The sequence below is a fragment of the Thalassophryne amazonica genome, chromosome 4 (assembly GCF_902500255.1).
Source record: "Thalassophryne amazonica chromosome 4, fThaAma1.1, whole genome shotgun sequence".
NCBI classification, from domain to species: domain Eukaryota; kingdom Metazoa; phylum Chordata; class Actinopteri; order Batrachoidiformes; family Batrachoididae; genus Thalassophryne; species Thalassophryne amazonica.
In genome coordinates, this window is record NC_047106.1 from 50,663,757 (window position 1) to 50,687,796 (window position 24,040).

The following is a 24,040-nucleotide window of genomic DNA, read 5'->3' on the forward strand; positions in this document are numbered from 1 at the left end:
CAATGAGTAAACTCAAACTGTGTGAGGCCCTGTGCGTAATGACACACACTGACACGCAGTGATTGCAAATATGTTGCGCAATGTTCACGACTAGTTCACGTAAATGCCACACAAATTACGCAGTTTACAACAGTTTACAATGAGTTTACAGTGCGGGGATCAAATTTGTCCAAGTGTCAAGGTGGCTTAAGGAGCTGCGTCCAAATGCACCCTCAGCCAGAACCGCAACAAATGCTGCCTCTGTGTTAAATTTTTACCCCGATGGAGCACAATCAAACAGGTTTCAAGCCATACTCACAAGGAATACCTCATTTAAAGACTTTCAAACATTCTTAGAGCTGCTAAGACTATGAACACCCTGAAGTTACCACGCACTAGTGACAATTTTGCGTGGAATAGCCCCATAACACACATGAGCACAGTGATGACACAATGAACCATCACCTCAGCAGACACTACAGCCTACTATCAGTCTTTATCTGATAGGGCGGTGCTACATAATAGACACTATATAATGACCTTCTGGACACATCTAGGGGCAACGATTATACCCATGCAGGAAACGCATGCCAGCTCTTTGCATTTATACATGAAGACATGAGAATTCCATTTCAGCAAGTGACAGTTTATTAGCAGTAGCAAATTATTACTGCAGCAAAAATCTGAAACAGTTATATACACAGCTCCAGTCCCTGTGGTCAGGCACTAAGTGATCTGCCTAAAAGCCCTTTTCTCCACATATTTCAGCTTGTGTCTTCTCTTAAACCTAAGAGAAAGGGAGGAGGGAAGTAAGAATTAAATAGTCAGAAAAAAGCCTTTCAATCAGTTCACTGTGACGCTTTGATGAGATGTTATGCAACAGGAAAGCAGAAGTTCTTACTTGGCTCTCTCTCTGGGTTCAATCAGGTTCCTCTTCTGCATGCTTTTAAAGCGGTCCTTCACAACACTGCCCTCTGGCTGCAGTACCAAAGCATCACATGAGATAAGAAGTCACGCAAAGATTAATTCATACTATAAAATCCTAAATTACAATACAAAGGATCTTGAAGTATTATTCAGACATAATTGCATGAGATAAAAGCCAGGAATATTTGTAATCACTAATGAGACAAGATGAAAGAGGAACATCTTCTGTATAGAAAGTAGGTCGCTGCAGCAACAGCAGCTAAGGGATAAAGCTTACAACAATACAGATAATACCACAACACTCAGAGATAAAGCCACTCTGTCCTCATTTGCTAATTTTAAGTTCAAATCGAACAAGAAAGCATATATTAAATTAGTAAGTAGACTACCTTAAGTCGCAGAAGGGAGTTAGCCAGCTCGTCACTCAACTGAACCTCCAGATCCTGAGCTTGGAACCTACAAGTCCAGATGAAAAGCAGCCATTTAGCATGTGGAAATTGATCAATCCATTCCAGCTGGCACATCAAGGGTCATGATACAGTCTAGCATAGACAAATGGATCTCTGGTCCAATGTGGGCTGTTCAAAACAAGCTCTTCTATTCTCCACACAGCATCAGAATAGCCTTTATTTGCCAAGTATCCACAGAACACAAGGAATTTGACTTTGGTTTAAGCTGCACTCTCTCTGTACGGCATGTACAAATATGCACGAAACACTGAATAATTCACAGTAACAATGCATGCAAATGAAATGTGCAAGTAAAATAAAATAAAATATGTAATAAGAGAATAACAAAATGTGTGAAACAGACAAACAGATTGAAGTTAAGTTGTACATGAATTAATGAGTTTTTTGGCAGGTTAAATTGTTCATATAGCATATAGGAAAGAAGAAAAATCAACCTGCAATGCATTGTATTGTCAACATCTGTTTTTCTTTTTTAAAAATCACTGGTCATCTGTATTTCCAGTTCCATTCTTAACAGTACTGCACATCCATATTTCATTTCTGTGTCTTTCAGAAAGCCATGCAAGTTTATCTGATTTTGCAAGGATATGCCCATAAAGGCTAGGACAAAAAGACATTTTGTTAATCTCAACAGGACTGCTGTGCCGTGGGCACGGGACTTTGAAACAGTCAGCACTGCTAGCTATTCGCAATGTCTGTTTACCAGCTTATTGACTCTGGCTGAAAAAGATTCAAGAAACGCAAATGTGTCGATGGCTATCAGATGTTTAATGAGTCATATAGAACTTGGAAATATGGAACTTTACAAGCTGTGTAAAGCCAGAAGCAGCTTTGAGTCCCTCTACTGAAGTGAACGGCTCTAGAATAAATCAAAGAATTAAGAAAGACAAAAGGGGACGATCGCAACCGGCTGTTTAATGATCATCCTATCAATCTTTGGGAACTTTGAAATATTGACATACGACACCAGTTACAGTGCAACTGAACATGTGGCTGACTGTAAATTGCTTCAAAGTAAGGCAAAGACTGTGCCCCCCTATGGTGGGGAGAATGAGGCGAAAACAGAGTTCATACTTGAGTCTTCCAAGACGCCTGGGTTGGCTTTTCTGTGCTTCTTGCTTGGCTTTGCGTTGCTCCCGTCTCTTCATAGTAATTTGTTCCTTCTCTTTGATGGAAGCCTTGATGGATCGAAGCTGGAAGAGCTGCTGCCGCTTCTCAATCTGCCGTTTGATGGCCAGCTGCTGCTGCTCCTGGGTTGGGAAAAGAAACAGTAGGTGGGATGGTCAGTTCTTCTAAAGCAATTCTAGCTAACTGAAATACAAGTTTCCATAAAATGTGAAGTTCACCTTGGCCAGAAAGCTCGTGTAAATGTTTTAATGAGCTTTCTTAAATATATAAATACAGTTATATTCAAAATAACAGGAGTGTATTTAAAAAAAAAGTCAGTAAAGCTCAAAATCCTTAAAAAATAGCTTATTACCATACACACAAATGCACTGGGAAAACTGCAATTCTACTCCAAATCAAAACATGAACATTTATCAAATGTTGTTACTTTTTAGAAAGTGAAGAAAACAGAACAGACTGCTCAAAAAAAAAAAAAAGTCTCTGCATTTTTCTTTCTGTGACCCTTATTACACCCTTACAGGTGGTCCTTTATTAAGGACGAAGGCAGAAAATGTTGTACATGCTGGCTGTAGTGCATTTCTCTCTGAAAATCTGAGTAAAATGGTTAATTCCAGACATTGTTAGATGAACAGTGTACACGTTAACATACCACGTTTGCATGGAGACGGTTTGAGGTAAATTCATTCCAAAGACAGAGTTTGATTTGTGTGAAATAACTTGAATAACGTCAACTGACAAGAAATTCCATAAAAACGACTTACCGGCAGTGTTAATGTTTCCGTATAAATGATGATTTAAAAAGTCAGGTTTTGGTCCTTTTGGTGGAATCAGCCCCATTTGAATTTATTCATGATGAACTTTAAATAGTCTCCCTGCAGCATAACAAGGTTTCATCCATTTCCTTTGTCATTTCAACACAATGCGGAGTTCACGGTAAAATGTGTAATGTCTCTCACTCACTGCTGTGTGGCTGAGCGGCGCGCTACATTATCCTTCAGTGTCGGATCATGACGTGACAATGTGAGACATAATATCCACTGTGACATCTCAGAGACGTTTCCAAACACAGACCACAAACTAAATCTGACGTGCGCAAGGAAACCAAAAATAACCCTTCTTCTTTTGAGTTTATTGCCAGTATGCAAAAAAAAACATGGTGCATTACCACCACCTACTGTTGGGGTGTGGAGTATTAATGGATTCTGACGCATGCTATCAAAAATAATCTGGAAACGTTCACTACGTAAGTAAAAACACGTATTTCTGTGAATTTCCGGAAAACTTTCATCACTTTTATGAGTCACAACTCCATGCTCTGGATCATTTCAATACAGTCTTGAAAAAGCTAATTTCAAATACTTCTCTTAAAGGCCCATTTTCCAAATTGCAGTAAGTATCATTTATTATGTTTTTGCAAACTGAATCGACAACTACTGTTTTTTTATTGTCCACCTGTTTTGTGGAATGATCTCCCTGCGTCAATAAAATAGTCAGATTCTGTGGAGACTTTCAAGTCCAGACTTAAGCCACACTTATATAATGGCTGAGTAGATCCTTGTCATTTGATTGGTGAGTTGTATGTAGGGATGGGAACTGATAAGATTTTATTGATATCGATGCCATTATCGATTCTGCTTATCGATCCGATTCCTTATTGATACCTCTTGTGAATTTTGTACTAAAAGTAGACTTTACAGGTTTTCTATGTATTTCATTGAGTCTTAAAGTAAATAAATATGAAATTGGTCACTGTACCCTTGATCTCTGGACATAAATAAAAATAAACAAAACAGTGTTTCGCTTTGAAGTTATTAATTCCAATTGGACACTATCGTTCCAACTTGACTTGGCAGAGAGCCGCGCAGCATTTGGAGCTGTGTGAACAGAACGGAGGACGATTCTCGTTTCTTTCTCGCAATAAGACAGGAGTCCCAGTTAGTAACTTTAATCGCACAAAAGTGACTCACGATTTCACATATTCAGGAATGAAAGTGGTGAAAAACAAAAAAGCTGAAACCAAAAATTACCCACCAACACCACGTGCATGAAAATTTTTGAATTCTAGAAGCTCTGAAATGCAATCTGGGACTATTCCAGACAATAAACTGCAGTGAGTGCAGCATCCATTTAGTGAGGAAAAAAAAAAAAAAAACAACTTTCCTTATTCAAATTCATTCCAGTAGTATTCTGCTCTTACTGGGATGCAGCAGTTTTCTAGTTTGGCAGATAGTTCTGGAGGAAATCACTGAAGAAATTAACACATTGAAAATATGGTTTGACCGAAACAAACTGTCATTAAACTTAAATAAGACAGGAATGAAATTGAGGCGTTAGAGTCACTAGGTGTTCACAGGAAACACTTTTTATTTCTGTATGTATGTATGTATTTATTTATTTATGTATGTTCATTGTTAGTTGGTTTTATATTTTTTTTCTGTTGTGTTTTTATTCAGGTTCTTTTTGTCTCTCTCTCTAAAATTGTATATAATCATTAGATTAGTTATTATAACTATTATTGTTGTGCTTGCTATTAATATATAAACAAAATTAAATTTAAAAAAATATTACAATTTGTAATACATTTGACTCTTTTACAACAACAAACGCTTGACAGCTGCAACTGCTTAATGCTAACTTTAACATTGAAAATGCCATAGACATGCTAACATGTTAGCGTCGGCCCCGTTTTTAAGTTATAAAATAAGACCATAACAGGTCGGTTTAACATAAAAAAAAAGGTAAAAAATACTCACGGCCATATGCTCTTTAGGGTTTTAGCGGGGGAAAGCAAAAGAAAAAAAATTAATGAACGAAGCAATGATCAAAGCACTGCTTGAATCTGCAAATCACTGCAAGGTTCAAAGCAAAGTTGCGTTGCAGAAAAGTTGATTACGGACCCGCTGCAGGGTCTGTAATCAATGTAGAGAAATTAGAATTTTCCTGACAAACACTCCCAAAAACAACGGCCACTCTGAAGGACCGATAAGGGAATCATTAAGTAAAAAGGTTATTGATGTCGGTGGAACGAATCATTTCTTAACGATACCCAAAAGGAACCGGTTCTCGATACCCATCCCTAGTTGTATGTCACGTGACATGGATTATTCATACTATTTGCCGTTGTGTTTCATTGACTGTGCAATAGTTCTTTTTTAGCATGCAATTTTGGTGCTGTATGAAATTTGTTACTGCACGCCTGACCATTGCGCACACTCACACTACCGGGGACGGCATTTGTTTTGCTGACAGACGATTTGAAGGAGCTAATTGACTGCGCTAATTCTTCTAACACACACACAACTCCACTCCACTGTAAGCCGCCTGGAGGCAAGTAGAGCTGAAAAACTGGACAAATTTTTGACGTGATTTTTCACTGGACTGAAGAACTAGTCTTTTTTTTTTTATTCTGTGGAATGATGTCCCTGCATCAATAAAACAGTCAGATTCTGTGAAGACTTTCAAGTCCAGACTTAAGACGCACTTATTTTCCCTTTCGTATGGCTAGCATACTGGTATAGTTTTGTTTTACGCTTTTTACTCTTTTAATTAATTTTATTAGGAAACGGAGCAGGCCGTGGCCTCAACTTTACCTAAATTCTGGGTCTTTTAGTGAAGCTTAAGTGCTAGTGGCCGGCTATCACCTTAGTATTTCTTCTGTTTTTCTTGTTGATTAATGCTGGCAAATTTTACAGTATTTCTTGTCTTTCTGATGCCTGATTCTGTTTTTTTCTCTCTGTTTAAGGTGCAGCTCCATCCAGAGATGGGAGCTGTATTTGTGCTGGTGACCCTCCTGTCCTGTGCACCAACAGCATTTCCTGTATATTTGTTTTGTGAATTGTCCTGTGAATTGTTCTGTAATTTATGTCCGTAGCATGGACCAAGCAGAGGGTCACCCATTTGAGTCTGGTCTGCTTGAGGTTTCTTCCTCAGAGGGAATTTTTCCTTACCACTGCTGCTCTGGGGGTTAGTAAAGTTAGACCTTACTTGTGTGAAGCACCTTGAGGCAACTCTGTTGTGATTTGGCGCTATATAAATGAAAATCAATTGAATTGAAAAATTTTTTGGAAGTATACAAAGCCAGTGCACGGCATCACGGACTACATGGTCATAATTTTACACTCCAATTTCAAGATGCTGTTGGACTGTTAAGCACCAGTGGAACACCAACATATAAGTCCCTTTTCTGTGGTTTCTAAATGAATAAACTATCAAATGACAAGGATTTAGTTTAGCTGTTATATAAAACAAATAATGAATTTTTTCCCATTCTTTCAATGGAATGAATATTTCATGAGCTAAAACATACCATTCAACAAGGTGAATATTCATTATTTGTATACTATTCTCCCTCTCGTATGGCTGCCATACTGGCATAGTATGGTACTATGCTACCTATCTTTTTAAAGTCATTTTATTAGCAACAGAACAGGCCTCAGCCTCAATTTTATCTAAATTTTGGGTCTGTGAGTGGAGCTTAGGGCTAGCAGCCACCGATCACCATAATAATTTCTCTGTTTTCCTGTTAATTCACTCTTCTGAATTATACCTTTGGTGTAGTTTTTTTCCGGCTGACTGATTCTGCTCTTTTTCTCTGTCCGCGGTACGAACGACGGATGGATCTGAACTGAAGGGCCAGACAGACTATAGGGTGGAAGACCTGAGGCGGGTGCTGCAGTCTTCATTTGAAAGGCCCACTGACTGCGTGGATGACCCCTGCCTGTGGTGCTGACACCTATGCGACTACACCCATGAATGCAAATGAAGGTCGACTACGGCAGTTGCAAAACAGACTATGCTAGAAGACTGGATCTGAAGACCCAATCCCCCCCAACCAAATGGTGCTGTTCTGGATTTCTACGTGGACTTAATAACTCTCAAAAAATTGATATTTCTCTGTATTGTTAAAAATGTTTTTTATTAGTATGACCTAAGCAGTGGGTCACTCCTTTGAGTCTGGAATGCTTGAGGTTTCTTCCTCAAAATTATCAGAGGGCGTTTTTCCTTACCACTGTCGCCTGTGTGCTTGCTCTAGGGATTGGTAAGGTTAGACCTTACTTGTGTGAAGCACCTTGAGGCAGCTTTGCTGTGATCTGGCACTATATAAATGAAATGAAATCTGCAAGTGCATCTGAACAACTCAGTTTCTTTTTAATTCAATTTATTTAGTGAATGGATCCTTCAAACTGCCAGCAGTACTTTCTGACATGGACGAGAAGTACATCAAACCGGCTATGAGATGTACTGTTTGTACATACCTTAATTTTCTCAGCTTTCTGTTTTTTCCGCTGTTTCTCACTTTTCTTCTCTGCCTGTGCGATGGCTCCCACTGGCACGTCCTCCGCTTGCTGATCAACAGTATTTTCTTCTTCGTTCTCCTCCTCCTCCACCAGGCCTTCTACCTGCTCCTGGAAGACTGTCTCCTGAAGATCACAGAGTTCACATTTTCCAGAGGAAGTCAGATAGGGGACATCCTCATGAGACACTAATCACAGTCTCATTTCAAATTAAACAGCTCTGATCTAAGCTCCTTCTGGATGTCAGTACTCTTCCACCCATCCCTAAGGGTCAGTCCTGCCACACTGCAAAGAAGTTCATTCCAGCTGCTGATATCCCTAATCTCAAAAGTAAGTGAGGGCTGGATTATCAATCCTCAAACCCCCAACAAGACACTCAAATCCAACGTTTCCCAATCCTGGTCCTCAGAACCCAAAATACAGCACATTTTCCATTCTTCTGTTCTCCAACTGTGTATAATGAGCCAAATCAGGTGCATTCTTTATACAGTCAGTTGCTGACTGGCTGGAGACACTTGACTGAGCTGATGTGCACAGTACATCAGGCACAAATGGGAAATGCACATTACTTTGGGTCTCGAGGACCAGGATTGGGAATTGCTGCCAATCAACCAGATCACAAATCTTCTCCAAATCCATAAACATGTAAAGACTGACTATGCAGAGTACCAGGATCCTCTCAGGTCCCGAAAAGGATTAAATGTGTAAAAGCTGGTCCAATGTTCTACTGGCTGATAGAAATCTATACTGTTCCTCTTGAACCCCAGATTCTAATTTTCCTTCACGCAGAAACCCCCCACGCCTGCAGATCCACCTTGGATCTGCTGTGGCAACCCCAAAACAAGGGAGCAGCCAGAGACTTACATCTTCATATTAGAGGTGTGAGGGATCACAAAACACATAGTGCACATCAGATCATTTTTCAAATGAGCAAAGAAAAATTTACTGGCCATGACCCCGAATGAAAATAAGATGTCCAATGTTTAAACAATATTTAAAAAAAAAAAAAGAACACCTTCTCACTAGGTACAGAAGTGCCAGGCACAACTCACTGCATTGCACCTCATATCATTGCTGCAGCCCGGCCACCCAGAGTCCTCCCAAGCAGCCACACTGCCCACGCAGGAACACCACTCAGGAAAAGTTGTCCCCACCCACCCACAGCTCCACCCACACTTAGCTCAGCTTTAATGGAGAAAACAGATTGTATCAGTAGCAAAAACAAGAAAAGAGTCACCCGGAGATGACATATCCGCCCTGGTTCCCACAAATCAATGATAAAAAGTTCTGGGGATCACCCAAGTACACATTTATGCTAAATATGAATGAAATTGGTCAACTGGCTCTCGAGATATCATGCTAACAAGCAAAAATGGACAGACGGACAGAGTGATCGCTCTATCCCCCCGTATTTCATACTGCGGGATAAAAATGACACACACACACACACACACACACACACACACACACACACACACACACACACACACACACACACACACACACACAGCTCTCAGTTCCTGACTGACCGGAGCGACTCTTTCCATGTTTGGACAGAACCTGGAGGCCAACACACAATGAGCCTCGGGTGCTTTCAATGCAGCACAAGCAGGTAGCATTTATATACAACCTTTGTGCACCAGAGGCTTTTAACACACTCCGCTCACATGGACACACAGCTACTTTCCCTCCACATACAGTTGGATTTCACTGCAAATCTGCATTGACATTTAGACAGTTAGTACTATAAAAACTTTTTTTCTGTGACAACAAATCTATATTTCACACTGTTAAGTGAATTTTAGAATTAATCCGCGGTTTATGCGCGTGCTGAACCATGGGTGGGCAATATGTACAGATCAACTATGAGTCGTTACACACCACTACTTCATATGGCGTGCTACCATTGTATGACGTTTCACTGAAATCCATAAACCAGTTAAGGAGTAACTGGGCTTACATGAGGTCATGGCGAGTCTAATTTACCACCCACATCCAGGAGTTTGGCTTAAGAGCACAAACTGTGCAGTGAGATGAGGCAAACCCAGCTGGCACCACCTCACTAGCTCTGGCTCCTTCCACACCAGAAATGTTCAATTCTACACCTGCAGAACTAGTTTTTGTGTAAATTACAATAAGCACATTTAAGTCCCAGCCTGGATGTGATGTGCAAACTGGTTTGAACCGGACCTTTACTTCCATCCTTCTCAGTGGTGGATCTACATAACAGTCATTACAGTTTCCTTCTGAACACGACTGGACAAGGTTAAGAAGAGACATCCAGCAAGCGCTGTGGTCCTCCCATCACCACACACACAGTCACACACACACACACTTTCAGGGAATTATTGACAAAGACCACTTCGATGATCATTTATACCTCTGTAGCAGCGTCATCTTTGTTGAAAGCCAGCTGTCGTTCTACTTTCTCTTCTTCCTTTTTTTTCTTTACCTCCACCTCATGGGCCTCCTGCAGCAAAGCCTGTAGTGACAGAGCGTGATGGAGCAAAAGCCAACAGCTGCATCAGTGGAAGCAGGTCACTGCTGAGTGACATATGAGGTACAGTCACACAAATCTAATGAAAAATACTGATAGTAGGAAGTTTGTTACATCTTCTCTTTTTAATGCTTCGGATTAATCTAATGACACCAAATTTACAACACAATGAAACATCTCAACAATTTATCAAATTATAATCATTGTGAAATCACTGATTTTTCAACACATATAAAGCAAAAATAAATAAGACACTGAAGACCTGAAATAAGGAAATCAGGTTACCTGCTCATTTGGTTAGTGTCACTGAAACAAACAAAAATCCACAGAGTTGAAAAGAATGGCTATTTATTGGCATGTCAAATCTGAATTTTAAAGAAACCCATTAAATTTGTCACCCTCACTGCATACTTAGAGCTGAATTTGTCCCGTCTGAACACAGAGTGGCAGCTTACCTGATGTGAGAAGAAATCTGGGTTGTAGGATCCTCCAGGAGCGATGACTTCCACAGCAGGAAGCACAGACGGTTTCTCATTCAGCTTTTCTGGACGCTGAAAAACAGTGATGCTGCCACATCAGTACAATGTGGCACACACAACCAGAACAACTAAACAGACTAGCGAAGGCTATCCCTAAGGAACCTGCTCCAGAAAACTACTTCACGTAACCAAGTACACTGGGGTTTGTAAGCAGTTGGACAGTGACAACTTTTGGAGGGCAAGTGACAAGTCAGGGGATGGATACATCAACATTTTCAAATCATTTAATGTCTTCTACTTCATTTACATCAATCATTATGAAAACAAATACAACGGTACTGCATGATAAATCTGTCTAGAGTCTGAGTGATCTTCCAAAAAAAGGCAAATGAGGGAAGCCACCAAGACACTTGACAACTCCAAAACAGAGGCTTGTTTGGCTGCAATTGGAAAAATATGCATAGTGCAACTTTTGTCTGTTGCAACACCTGTCACAGATTTGTGGTGGAATACAACAGAGAAGGATTTTCATAGAAGAAACAGATCACATGTGCCTTCTAACAAATTTATGCTATTTTTAAGAAAATCCTTCCCTATTCCACTCCACCATGAAGCTGTATAGGTAGACAAAACTTGCACCAAGCAGTTTCTCCAGTCACAGCCAGAGAAGTATGTATCTCCTTCGGAGTTGTCAAAGGAGTCTTGGTGGCTTCCCCAACTTGTTTCCTGCTTGCACAATCAATCAGGTTTTGAGAACTGCCTAGACAAGATAGATTTACCAAAGAGTACCATAGTGTTTCTATTTCTTAATGCCTGATGTAAATGAAGTCCAAGACATGCTCTTAGATGTGGAAGCGTCCATGCTGCCATATACAGTCTGGTTAAGTGGTAAGGAAAAACTCGCTGTGCTTTCTGATTACTTTAAGTAATCTCAAGAAGACCAGAATCAGTTGGGTGACCATCTACAATGCCCATACAAAAAAAAAAACAAAAAAAACAAAACAAAAGTACTACCCAGAACTGTCAAAATATGCATCGACAGAAACACTGCAGCTGAGCAACCATGTAAAATCGAGAGGTAACAATGACAGATGGCTAAAAAGAAACAGGAGGTGAAGATAGTCTTAGGAAAACAGTTATCTGGTAATAACAAACCATGTAAGGACATTTTAGTTTCAATGTAACATTTAAATGCCTCACCAAAGGCATCATTAAACTTTTCTTCTCACCTTTACAAGCTTCTTGCCAGTCTGTTGAAGGTACCAAGAGTCACCCACATCTTTGGCTATCGGAGAAGCAAAAATGATTTCAGATGAGTGGCCACATGCAATAGTAATCATATTCTTGGAAATGAATTCTCTGCAACCCATAGTGCAAGTGTCCGCAAAATTTCATCTCTAATGTTCTAATGTTCGTTATTATTAATCCAGTATAACTTTAAAACCACCTCTAATAATATGTACGACAGGATACTGGATGTAAAGCAGAATTTATTGTAGTCATTCATGAGAACATTAACTGTATGCCCCACCATGCATTTTTATTTGTCCTCCAAGTTCCCAATCTTCATTTTTCTATGACTGGACAGACACAAACACACATATCACTCACATTCTTGCTGCCATATATCGTAATAATCTCTGTCAGGGTTGTTGTTGGCGTCTGTCACTGCCGTCTTGGTCGGCCTGATGACAGAACGTCTGTTCAACAGCCGTTTGTGCCGCTGTGTCACCACAGCTTTGGCTGCCAGCCGCTCAGCTTTCTCTGCAATGCGTCGGAGCTTCTTGGCATTTGGCTGCTGGTAAGCCAGCACACTGGGCAGACGGCATAATAGAAAAGAATGATGTCAAAAGAAGCCATTTCAAAAAGGAGAGGTTGACACCAAAAGCCATAAACAATAATTGAACTTCCAAACCAGTGGCTAATATGCTGGAGGCATTAATCTGCGGGAAACAGCACCAGCTACACTGCAGTGTGTCTTTGAATGTCCTCAGATCCCAGGACACCGTTCACACAACAGCCTCCTGAGCTCCTCAGTGTTGGTCTTCACATTTCCATGAAGGAAATACTGGGAGCGCAAGGATGAGATCATCACTGGACACAAAGCCCTAAAAAGGCTACCGTATGTTCCTCTAAATGGTAACCAATAGTGACACTATTTATTCAAGCTGGTGAATTGCTGTTAAATTTGCACTGCTCAGGGCACCATGACTTATATATACCACAGCCAACACATGAACCGAACACCTCCTAAAAAGACCAACAGTAGATTGCAAGCTGTAGGGTTTCCTCCAAAATAAGTCTACATTTAGGAAATCATTTTGCTATAAACAAAGATAAAAGACAAGGGCCAACGATAATGTTAACTGACTCTTTAGGAGGCGGGACGAGGGAGTCCGACTGCAGGATCAGATCTATCCTCAGAGGTCGTGATTGTTTCCCTTTCTTCTTCTCCTTCCCCTCGACTGGTTCTGCAGCTTTGCATTAAAAAGCAGATCATTCAGCATAATCAAACAGCATACATGACCAAATAGTTCCCCAAAACAAACTAGTTATGCTCTCTGAAGCATTTCATGCATACACAATTCCAACTATCACTCCCAGCAATGATTAATATTCAATTAATAACAGCATGATTATGTAGTTACCTTTCGCTGCCGTATTTCTCTGTTCTCCAACATCCAGAAAGAACAAAGTATCATCTGATTTCTCAGATAGAAGACCCCTGTTACACAACAGATATATCACAATTGCACAATTTATTTTATATATAAGAATTCTAGTGTTGATTCTAAACTACACAAAAATGTAAAGTGACATTTAATACCAAGTGAAGATTTTAGAAAAAAAAAAGAGATCTGAAAATGTGCTCATACACACACACGAGGTCTGTCCATAAAGTATCGTACCTTTTTCATTTTTTTTTTTTTTAAACTATATGGATTTGATTCATATGTTTTCACGTCAGACAAGCTTGAACCCTTGTGCACATGCGTGAGTTTTTCCATGCCTGTCGTTGACGTCATTCGCCTGTGAGCACGCCTTGTGGAAGGAGTGGTCCCGCCCCATCGTCGGATTTTCATTGTCTGGAAATGGCGGAATGATTTGGGGGTTTTTTTTCCATCAGAATTTTTTCAGAAGCTGTTAGAGACAGGCACCTGGAAACTATTTGAAAAATTTATCTGGCTTTCGGTGAAAATTTTACGGGCTTCACAGAGAATAAGGTCTGTTAGTACAGCTTTAATGACCCCTTTAAGGACGCTCAGCGCGCCGCGCTCCGAGCTGCGACGACACGGCACAAGCCAACGGATCGTTTCTGAGCTGATGGCTCTGTGGATACGAGACCATCGTGTGCTCTTTCTCTGGTTATCGCAAGAGCTGGACATCAGCCATTTTCCGGCAGATTTCACTTTTAACAAGAGATTTTGTCATGGAAAGCCGCGCGGAGGCTTTGCGCGTCACAACCAATTCGCTTTGGAAGCGAGACAAAGGAACACCTCCGTTTCTGCGTGTCAGAGGACAGGTTTGGACATGTCTATCTCGACTTTCAATGCTTACCAGTCCAGTAAGTATCAGTGAAATTGTGGAGAGCTAGACATGTCCAAACTTGTCCTCTGACACGCCGAAACAGAGGTGTTCCTTTGTCTCGCTTTCAAAGCGAATCGGTCGTGACGCGCAAAGCCTCCGCGCGGCTTTCCATGACAAAATCTCTTGTTAAAAGTGAAATCTGCCGGAAAATGGCTGATGTCCAGCTCTTGTGATAACCAGAGAAAGAGCACACGATGGTCTCGTATCCACAGAGCCATCAGCTTAGAAATGGTCCAGTGGCTTGTGCCGTGTTGTCGCAGCTCGGAGCACGGCGCGCTGAGCGTCCTTAAAGGGTCATTAAAGCTGTACTAACAGACCTTATTCTCTGTGAAGCCCGTAAAATTTTCACCAAAAGCCAGATAAATTTTTCAAATAGTTTCCAGGTGCCAGTCTCTAACAGCTTCTGAAAAAATTTTGATGGAAAAAAACCCCAAATCATTCCGCCATTTCCAGACAGTGAAAATCCGACGACGGGGTGGGACCACTCCTTCCACAAGGCGTGCTCACAGGCGAATGACGTCACCGACAGGCGTGGAAAAACTCACGAATGCGCACAAGGGTTCAAGCTTGTCTGACGTGAAAACATATGAATCAAATCCATATAGTTTAAAAAAAAAAAAAAAAAAAAAAAAAGGTACGATACTTTATGGACAGACCTCGTATAGACAGTGAGGAAAATAAGTATTTGAACACCCTGCGGTTTTGCAAGTTCTCCCACTTAGAAATCATGGAGGGGTCTGAAATTTTCATTCAAGGTGCATGTCCACTGTGAGAGACATAATCTAAAAAAAAAAAAATCCGGAAATCACAATGTATGATTTTTTTTTATTATTTGTATGTTACTGCTGCAAATAAGTATTTGATCACCTAACAACCAGCAAGAAATCTGGCTCACACAGACCTGTTCATTTTTCTTTAAGAAGCCCTCTTATTCTGCACTCTTTACCTGTATTAATTGCACCTGTTTGAACTTGATACCTGTATAAAAGACACCTGTTCACACACTCAATCAGTCACACTCCAACCTGTCCACCATAGCCGAGACCAAAGAGCTGTCTAAGGACACCAGGGACAAAACTGTAGACCTGCACAAGGCTGGGATGGACTACAGGACAACAGGCAAGCAGCTTGGTAGAAGACAACAACTGTTATGATTATTTATTAGAAAGTGGAAGAAACACAAGATGACTGTCAATCTCCCTCGGTCTGGGATTCCATGCAAGATCTCACATTGTGGGGAAAGGATGATTCTGAGAAAGCTCAGAACTACACAGGAGGACCTGGTCAATGACCAGAAGAGAGTTTGGACCACAGTCACAAAGATTACATTAGTAACACATGATGCTGTCATGGTTTAAAATCCTGCAGGGCAACAATGTCTCCCTGCTCAAGCCAGCACATGTCCAGGCCCGTTTGAAGTTCACCAGTGACCATCTGGATGATCCAGAGGAGGCATGGGAGAAGGTCATGTGGTCAGATGAGACCAGAATAGAGATTTTTGGAATCAACTCCACTTACCATGTTTAGAGGATGAAAACAACCCCAAGAAAACCATCCCAACCGTGAAGCATGGGGGTGGAAACATCATACTCTGGGGGTGCTCTTCTGCAAAGGGGACAGGACAACTGCACTGTATTAAAGGGAGGAAGGATGGGGTCATGTATTGCGAGATTTTGGCAAACAACCTCCTTCCCTCAGTAAGAGCACTGAAGATGGGTCATGGCTGGGTCTTCCAGCATGACAATGACCCCAAACACACAGCCAGGGCAACTAAGAAGGGGCTCCATAAGAAGCATTTCAAGGTCCTGGAGTGGCCTGGCCAGTCTCCAGACCTGAACTCAATAGAAAATCTTTGGAGGGAGCTGAAATTCCAAACCTGAAAGATTTGGAGAAGATCTGTATGGAGGAGTGGACCAAAATCCCTGCTGTAGTGTGTGCAATCCTGGGGAAAAACTACAAGAAACATTTGACCTCTGTAATTGCAAACAAAGGCTACTGTATCAAATATTAACATTGATTTTCACAGGTGTTGAAATACTTATTAGCAGCAGTAACATACAAATAAATTTATTTTTTTTTTAAAAATCATACATTGTGATTTCCGGATTTTTTTTTTTTTTTTTTTTTTTTTTTTTTTTTTTACATTATGTCTCTCACAGTGGACATGCACCTAAGATGAAAATTTCAGACCCCTCCATGATTTCTAAGTGGGAGAACTTGTGAAATGGCAGGGTGTTCAAATACTTATTTTCCTCACTATATATATATCTATATAGATATATCGATATATCTATATAGATCTATATATATATCTATATATATTATAGTAGCAAGTGAAGTCACCCCACTCAAGCTATCAATGCTTATTTTTAAAATTAATTCAGAATGACTGGTTTAAAGCTAGGGACCTGTCGGTGCGATGTATAGAACTGCAGTGCTCGCTGCTTCTCCCATCAATGGGCTTTTTACCTGACAATTATATTCCCATACCTTAAAGGCAAAGGCTATTCACCCAAACGATGGGCAGATAAGTCATACATTGAACATTACACGCCCAACTGTTGGGCAGATAAATTATAATGTCTTATCTTATTCGCCCAACAGTGATCGTGTATTTGACACATTTTGTGCATCTAAACTACGTTTTATTACACCACTTTTTTAAGGCTCTATTGCGGCGTGAAAAGTGGCGTATGTTTGACACATTTAACGGCGCCGTCTTTAATTACTGTGAAGAAGGTTGAAAGCAGACAAACTTCATAAGTATTTTGAACGGAAGCCTGTTATCGATGACGAAACAGTTTTTATGAACAAAATGCTGCTTGTTGCCCGTAAGATAGTGTTAGTTTGACAGTGTTCCCTGGGTGTGATAAGCCAAACAGAACCGCTTTAGATCACAGCCCCTCTGCAGGCTGCGAACCCTCCTGCAGCCGACGAGAAAATACCCCCCGTGTTGAGACCAGAAGTGAACTTACAAGCGTGCTCATAGGTCAGTTGTGTTTGGGCATATATGCTTACATATTTACTTTATTGAACCAATGGTTGAGCGTACAGCCACTCCGTACCTTAAAACATCTCACTCACAAAACTTCAGTAAGACTTAGTATTAAGTATTATCCCACTAGTGTGTATAAATAATTTATTGAATAAACATATCATAATTGAAATATTATGTTACTATAGTGGGGTGACTTTACTATGAAATATATATATATATATATATATATATATATATATATATATATATATATAAAGCACGTGGTTACCCCACTGCAAACTCGCGTATACACACACACACAATTTTACAATCAAGGTACATAAGTGGATTTTAAAGATAAGGTTTGATGTAATGTCAAGGTGGAAATGACCAACAGATCAAAGCAGATTTTTCTTGTTATACGTATAGTTTGTTATGTTTGTGGCACCTGCTGTTGACTTTTTTTTTTCTTGAATTTTCTTAAATCCTCCAAACCGTGACTATCCAGGGTTGGGACCAGGAAGCAGAGTTGTAGTCTTACACACCTCTCTGCAGCTTCTCTCCCCCTGCCATCCCCTCATTACCCCATCCCCGTAGAGATGGTGTCTGCTCCCAGACCACCAATAACCAGCAAAAATCTATTTAAGCATAAAAATTCAAAAAGAAAAAATAATATGGCACCTTCAACTGCACCACAGACTAAAACAGTTAAATGTGGTCTATTAAACATTAGGTCTCTCTCTTCTAAGTCCCTGTTGGTAAATGATATAATAATTGATCAACATATTGATTTATTCTGCCTTACAGAAACCTGGTTACAGCAGGATGAATATGTTAGTTTAAATGAGTCAACACCCCCGAGTCACACTAACTGTCAGAATGCTCGTAGCACGGGCCGAGGCGGAGGATTAGCAGCAATCTTCCATTCCAGCTTATTAATTAATCAAAAACCCAGACAGAGCTTTAATTCATTTGAAAGCTTGACTCTTAGTCTTGTCCATCCAAATTGGAAGTCCCAAAAACCAGTTTTATTTGTTATTATCTATCATCCACCTGGTCGTTACTGTGAGTTTCTCTGTGAATTTTCAGACCTTTTGTCTGACTTAGTGCTTAGCTCAGATAAGATAATTATAGTGGGCGATTTTAACATCCACACAGATGCTGAGAATGACAGCCTCAACACTGCATTTAATCTATTATTAGACTCTATTGGCTTTGCTCAAAATGTAAATGAGTCCACCCACCACTTTAATCATATCTTAGATCTTGTTCTGACTTATGGTATGGAAATAGAAGACTTAACAGTATTCCCTGAAAACTCCCTTCTGTCTGATCATTTCTTAATAACATTTACATTTACTCTGATGGACTACCTAGCAGTGGGGAATAAGTTTCATTACACTAGAAGTCTTTCAGAAAGCGCTGTAACTAGGTTTAAGGATATGATTCCTTCTTTATGTTCTCTAATGCCATATACCAACACAGTGCAGAGTAGCTACCTAAACTCTAAGTGAGATAGAGTATCTCGTCAATAGTTTTACATCCTCATTGAAGACAACTTTGGATGCTGTAGCTCCTCTGAAAAAGAGAGCTTTAAATCAGAAGTGCCTGACTCTGTGGTATAACTCACAAACTCGTAGCTTAAAGCAGATAACCCGTAAGTTGGAGAGGAAATGGCGTCTCGCTAATTTAGAAGATCTTCACTTAGCCTGGAAAAAGAGTCTGTTGCTCTATAAAAAAGCCCTCCGTAAAGCTAGGACATCTTTCTACTCATCACTAATTGAAGAAAATAAGAACAACCCCAGGTTTCTTTTCAGCACTGTAGCCAGGCTGACAAAGAGTCAGAGCTCTATTGAGCTGAGTATTCCATTAACTTTAACTAGTAATGACTTCATGACTTTCTTTGCTAACACAATTTTAACTATTAGAGAAAAAATTACTCATAACCATCCCAAAGACGTATCATTATCTTTGGCTGCTTTCAGTGATGCCGGTATTTGGTTAGACTCTTTCTCTCCGATTGTTCTGTCTGAGTTGTTTTCATTAGTTACTTCATCCAAACCATCAACATGTCTATTAGACCCCATTCCTACCAGGCTGCTCAAGGAAGCCCTACCATTATTTAATGCTTCGATCTTAAATATGATCAATCTATCTTTGTTAGTTGGCTATGTACCACAGACTTTTAAGGTGGCAGTAATTAAACCATTACTTAAAAAGCCATCACTTGACCCAGCTATCTTAGCTAATTATAGGCCAATCTCCAACCTTCCTTTTCTCTCAAAAATTCTTGAAAGGGTAGTTGTAAAACAGCTAACTGATCATCTGCAGAGGAATGGTCTATTTGAAGAGTTTCAGTCAGGTTTTAGAATTCATCATAGTACAGAAACAGCATTAGTGAAGGTTACAAATGATCTTCTTATGGCCTCGGACAGTGGACTCATCTCTGTGCTTGTTCTGTTAGACCTCAGTGCTGCTTTTGATACTGTTGACCATAAAATTTTATTACAGAGATTAGAGCATGCCATAGGTATTAAAGGCACTGCGCTGCGGTGGTTTGAATCATATTTGTCTAATAGATTACAATTTGTTCATGTAAATGGGGAATCTTCTTCACAGACTAAAGTTAATTATGGAGTTCCACAAGGTTCTGTGCTAGGACCAATTTTATTCACTTTATACATGCTTCCCTTAGGCAGTATTATTAGACGGTATTGCTTAAATTTTCATTGTTACGCAGATGATACCCAGCTTTATCTATCCATGAAGCCAGAGGACACACACCAATTAGCTAAACTGCAGGATTGTCTAACAGACATAAAGACATGGATGACCTCTAATTTCCTGCTTTTAAACTCAGATAAAACTGAAGTTATTGTACTTGGCCCCACAAATCTTAGAAACATGGTGTCTAACCAGATCCTTACTCTGGATGGCATTACCCTGACCTCTAGTAATACTGTGAGAAATCTTGGAGTCATTTTTGATCAGGATATGTCATTCAAAGCGCATATTAAACAAATATGTAGGACTGCTTTTTTGCATTTACGCAATATCTCTAAAATCAGAAAGGTCTTGTCTCGGAGTGATGCTGAAAAACTAATTCATGCATTTATTTCCTCTAGGCTGGACTATTGTAATTCATTATTATCAGGTGGCCTAAAAGTTCCCTAAAAAGCCTTCAGTTAATTCAAAATGCTGCAGCTAGAGTACTAACGGGGACTAGAAGGAGAGAGCATATCTCACCCATATTGGCCTCTCTTCATTGGCTTCCTGTTAATTCTAGAATAGAATTTAAAATTATTCTTCTTACTTATAAGGTTTTGAATAATCAGGTCCCATCTTATCTTAGGGACCTCGTAGTACCGTATCACCCCAATAGAGCGCTTCGCTCTCAGACTGCAGGCTTACTTGTAGTTCCTAGGGTGTGTAAGAGTAGAATGGGAGGCAGAGCCTTCAGCTTTCAGGCTCCTCTCCTGTGGAACCAGCTCCCAATTCAGATCAGGGAGACAGACACCCTCTCTACTTTTAAGATTAGGCTTAAAACTTTCCTTTTTGCTAAAGCTTATAGTTAGGGCTGGATCAGGTGACCCTGAACCATCCCTTAGTTATGCTGCTATAGACGTAGACTGCTGGGGGGTTCCCATGATGCACTGTTTCTTTCTCTTTTTGCTCTGTATGCACCACTCTGCATTTAATCATTAGTGATCAATCTCTGCTCCCCTCCACAGCATGTCTTTTTCCTGGTTCTCTCCCTCAGCCCCAACCAGTCCCAGCAGAAGACTGCCCCTCCCTGAGCCTGGTTCTGCTGGAGGTTTCTTCCTGTTAAAAGGGAGTTTTTCCTTCCCACTGTAGCCAAGTGCTTGCTCACAGGGGGTCGTTTTGACCGTTGGGGTTTTACATAATTATTGTATGGCCTTGCCTTACAATATAAAGCGCCTTGGGGCAACTGTTTGTTGTGATTTGGCGCTATATAAAAAAAAATTGATTGATTGATTGATTTATAAATCCTTAAATAAAAGAGTGCGTATATTTTAAGTTGCGATTGGGAGAGCATGAGCAAAACCCTCTTTTTGTGTTAGCCCTAACCTTCAAAAGCAGTGTCGAAGCAAAAATATTTCAGTTTTTGACAACAACTCTTCATGATGAAATGTGGATTAGTAGAATGTAGCCTCTAGTTTCCAAGTTGAATTTAACATATTTTCGTAATACATCTCGGTGTATTGCTGAGCTTTAAGACGCCACGAACACAAAAGCAGCAGATGCCAGTCTAAATAGTGTCTTAACATTTTTAGTTAAACATCCTGAAATCCCGTCATCGCTCCACGGCCAGTAAGAAAAACGAAGCCAGACGTGATTAAAGAAGAAATGAAATGAAAAGAAAGAAAAAAAAAAAGGGGTTATCGTTCAGAAGCAGCGTCACTTTATAACTCACCCTGTTGTCCTCTCCTGCAGTCTGACGTCTTCTAAAAACTCTTCTACATCGTGTATGTCACTATGTTTGTTCCAGTTCTTTTTCTTATTCTTGCTTACACGTTTCCTACGACTGCTGAGCAGGTCTGCGGGCTGTGTGGACGATTTCAAAGAGAGAAAACCCGGCTGAGAAGCCGCCACACGTTTCAACCTCCTGGCCGCCGCCATGCTGGAAGAAATGAAAACGTTCTGTTGTACTTTCTTCTTCTTCTGGGAGATTTAATGGTGGCTGTCGTCCAACTTTGTGCACATCATCGCCACCTTCTGTTCAAGAGTATGAACAAACTTCACTGCATCCCAGACTGCAAAATAAATTTTTTTTCGTTAATCACACTTTGTTCGGACTGCTACTTAGTTTTATGTTATGTCACAGTTTTGCACTGTATTGTGGAGGCATTGCACTCGATTAAGTATTTCTACATACCAAGAAAAAACAGGAGTTTGTCACAATGTAATGAAATGCAGTAAGACATCACAAGAAGTCAAATGAAGCAGACTCATTGCTCCACTGTAGTTTCATGAATTTAACATTTATTATCAGATTGCTTCCTTATGATGTCAGAAAGATTTTAAACCAGGATTGAGCAGTTTGGAGGTTGATTTCTTATTCAAGGACACTTCTACACTCAGTAGCATCTGCTGCTTAGACTTACCTCAACTTCTGCAAAAAGACAAATTGCTGGTCTACCACAGCCACAATCACATATGGTCATTATTACCCCTCAGGAAATGAATGCCCTGGTTGCCTTTGAAATTTGAAATGTTGTTTGCAAAATGGACCAGACTGTGTAGTCATGTTTTTTAATCTACATTTTATAGTTACTTGAATAGCAAGTCCCTTCAGTTGCTCCCTTGTTTTTCATCTGGGGTCTCCACAGCAGATCGGTGGATCTGCATGTTGAATTGGCACAAGTTTATGCCGGATACCCTTCCTTACACAACTCCACATTACATGGAGAAAGTTGAAAATATTGAATAAACCTTGAAAAATATTGAATGAACCTTGCATTCAGTGTGTTCAAGGTTTCAAGTATTCACAGTACTTCACTTTTTCCACATTTTGTTGTTTCAGTCTGATTCCAAAATGGATGAAATTCAATTTTTCCCTCAAAATTCTACTCACAATAGCCCATAATGACAACATGAAAAAAGTTTTGTTGTTGTTGAAATTTTTTTAAATTTATTAATAATAATAATAATTTAAAAAAACAGCAAAGAAATCAAATGTACCTACATATTCACACCCTTTGCCCAATACTTTGTTGATGCACCTTTGGCAGCAATTACAGCCTCAAGTCTTCTTGAATATCACAACCTTGGGGCACCTATCTTTGGGCAGTTTTGCCCATTCCTCTTTGGGTCGCGGGGGCAGCAGCTCAAGCAAAGCCACCCAGACCTCCCGATTCACACACACCTCCCCCAGCTCCTCCGGGGGAACCCCGAGTATCGGACCGTCATGGTGAAGAGAGAGCTGAGCAGGGGGGCAAAGCTCTCCATTTACCAATCGATCTACGTTCCGACCCTCACCTATGGTCATGAGATTTGGCTCATGACCGAAAGAACAACATCGTGAGTTTGTTTTTTTTTAAGATTTTTTCAAATAAAAAAAAGTTTGTTTCACATTGTCATTATGGGGTATTGTGTGTATATTGATGAAAAAAATTATCTTATCCATTTTGAAATAAGGCTGTAACATGACAAAATGTGGAAAAAGTGAAGTGCTATGAATACTTTCCAGATGCACTGTATATTGAATAGCATAAATATGCTGAAATACAACCCCAATTCCAATGAAGTTGGGACGTTGTGAAAAATGTAAATAAAAACAGAATACAATGATTTGCAACTCCTCTTCAACCTATATTCAATTGAATATACCACAAACACAACACATTTAATGTTCAAATGGATAAACTTTGTTTTTGTGCAAATATTTGCTCATTTTGAAATGGATGCCTGCAACACATTTCAAAAAAGCTGGGACTGTGGTATGTTTACCACTGTGTTACATCACCTTTCCTTCTAACAACACTCAATAAGCGTTTGGGAACTGAGTACACTAATTGTTGAAGCTTTGTAGGTCGAATTCTTTCCCATTTTTGCTTGATGTACGACTTCAGTTGTTCAACAGTCCGGGGTCTCCGTTGTATTTTGCACTTCATAATGCGCCACGCATTTTCGATGGGCGACAGGTCTGGACTGCAGGCAGGCTAGTCTAGTACCCGCAC

General features: G+C 40.1%; 1 protein-coding gene across 1 annotated transcript; it reads right to left on the reverse strand.

Moving 5' to 3' along the window:
- Positions 1-551: 551 nt before the first annotated feature.
- nop53 (NOP53 ribosome biogenesis factor) lies at positions 552-22,023 on the reverse strand. The gene is made up of 12 exons (XM_034167863.1): positions 21,775-22,023; positions 13,423-13,499; positions 13,146-13,251; positions 12,386-12,588; positions 12,004-12,059; positions 10,751-10,846; positions 10,179-10,280; positions 7,760-7,924; positions 2,451-2,626; positions 1,296-1,362; positions 881-957; positions 552-766 (listed from the first exon to the last, which is right to left on the reverse strand). The coding sequence occupies exons 1-12, from the start codon at positions 21,978-21,980 to the stop codon at positions 706-708; spliced, it is 1,392 nt and encodes a 463-aa protein (XP_034023754.1). The 5' UTR covers positions 21,981-22,023; the 3' UTR covers positions 552-705.
- Between the last annotated feature and the right edge of the window lie 2,017 nt (positions 22,024-24,040).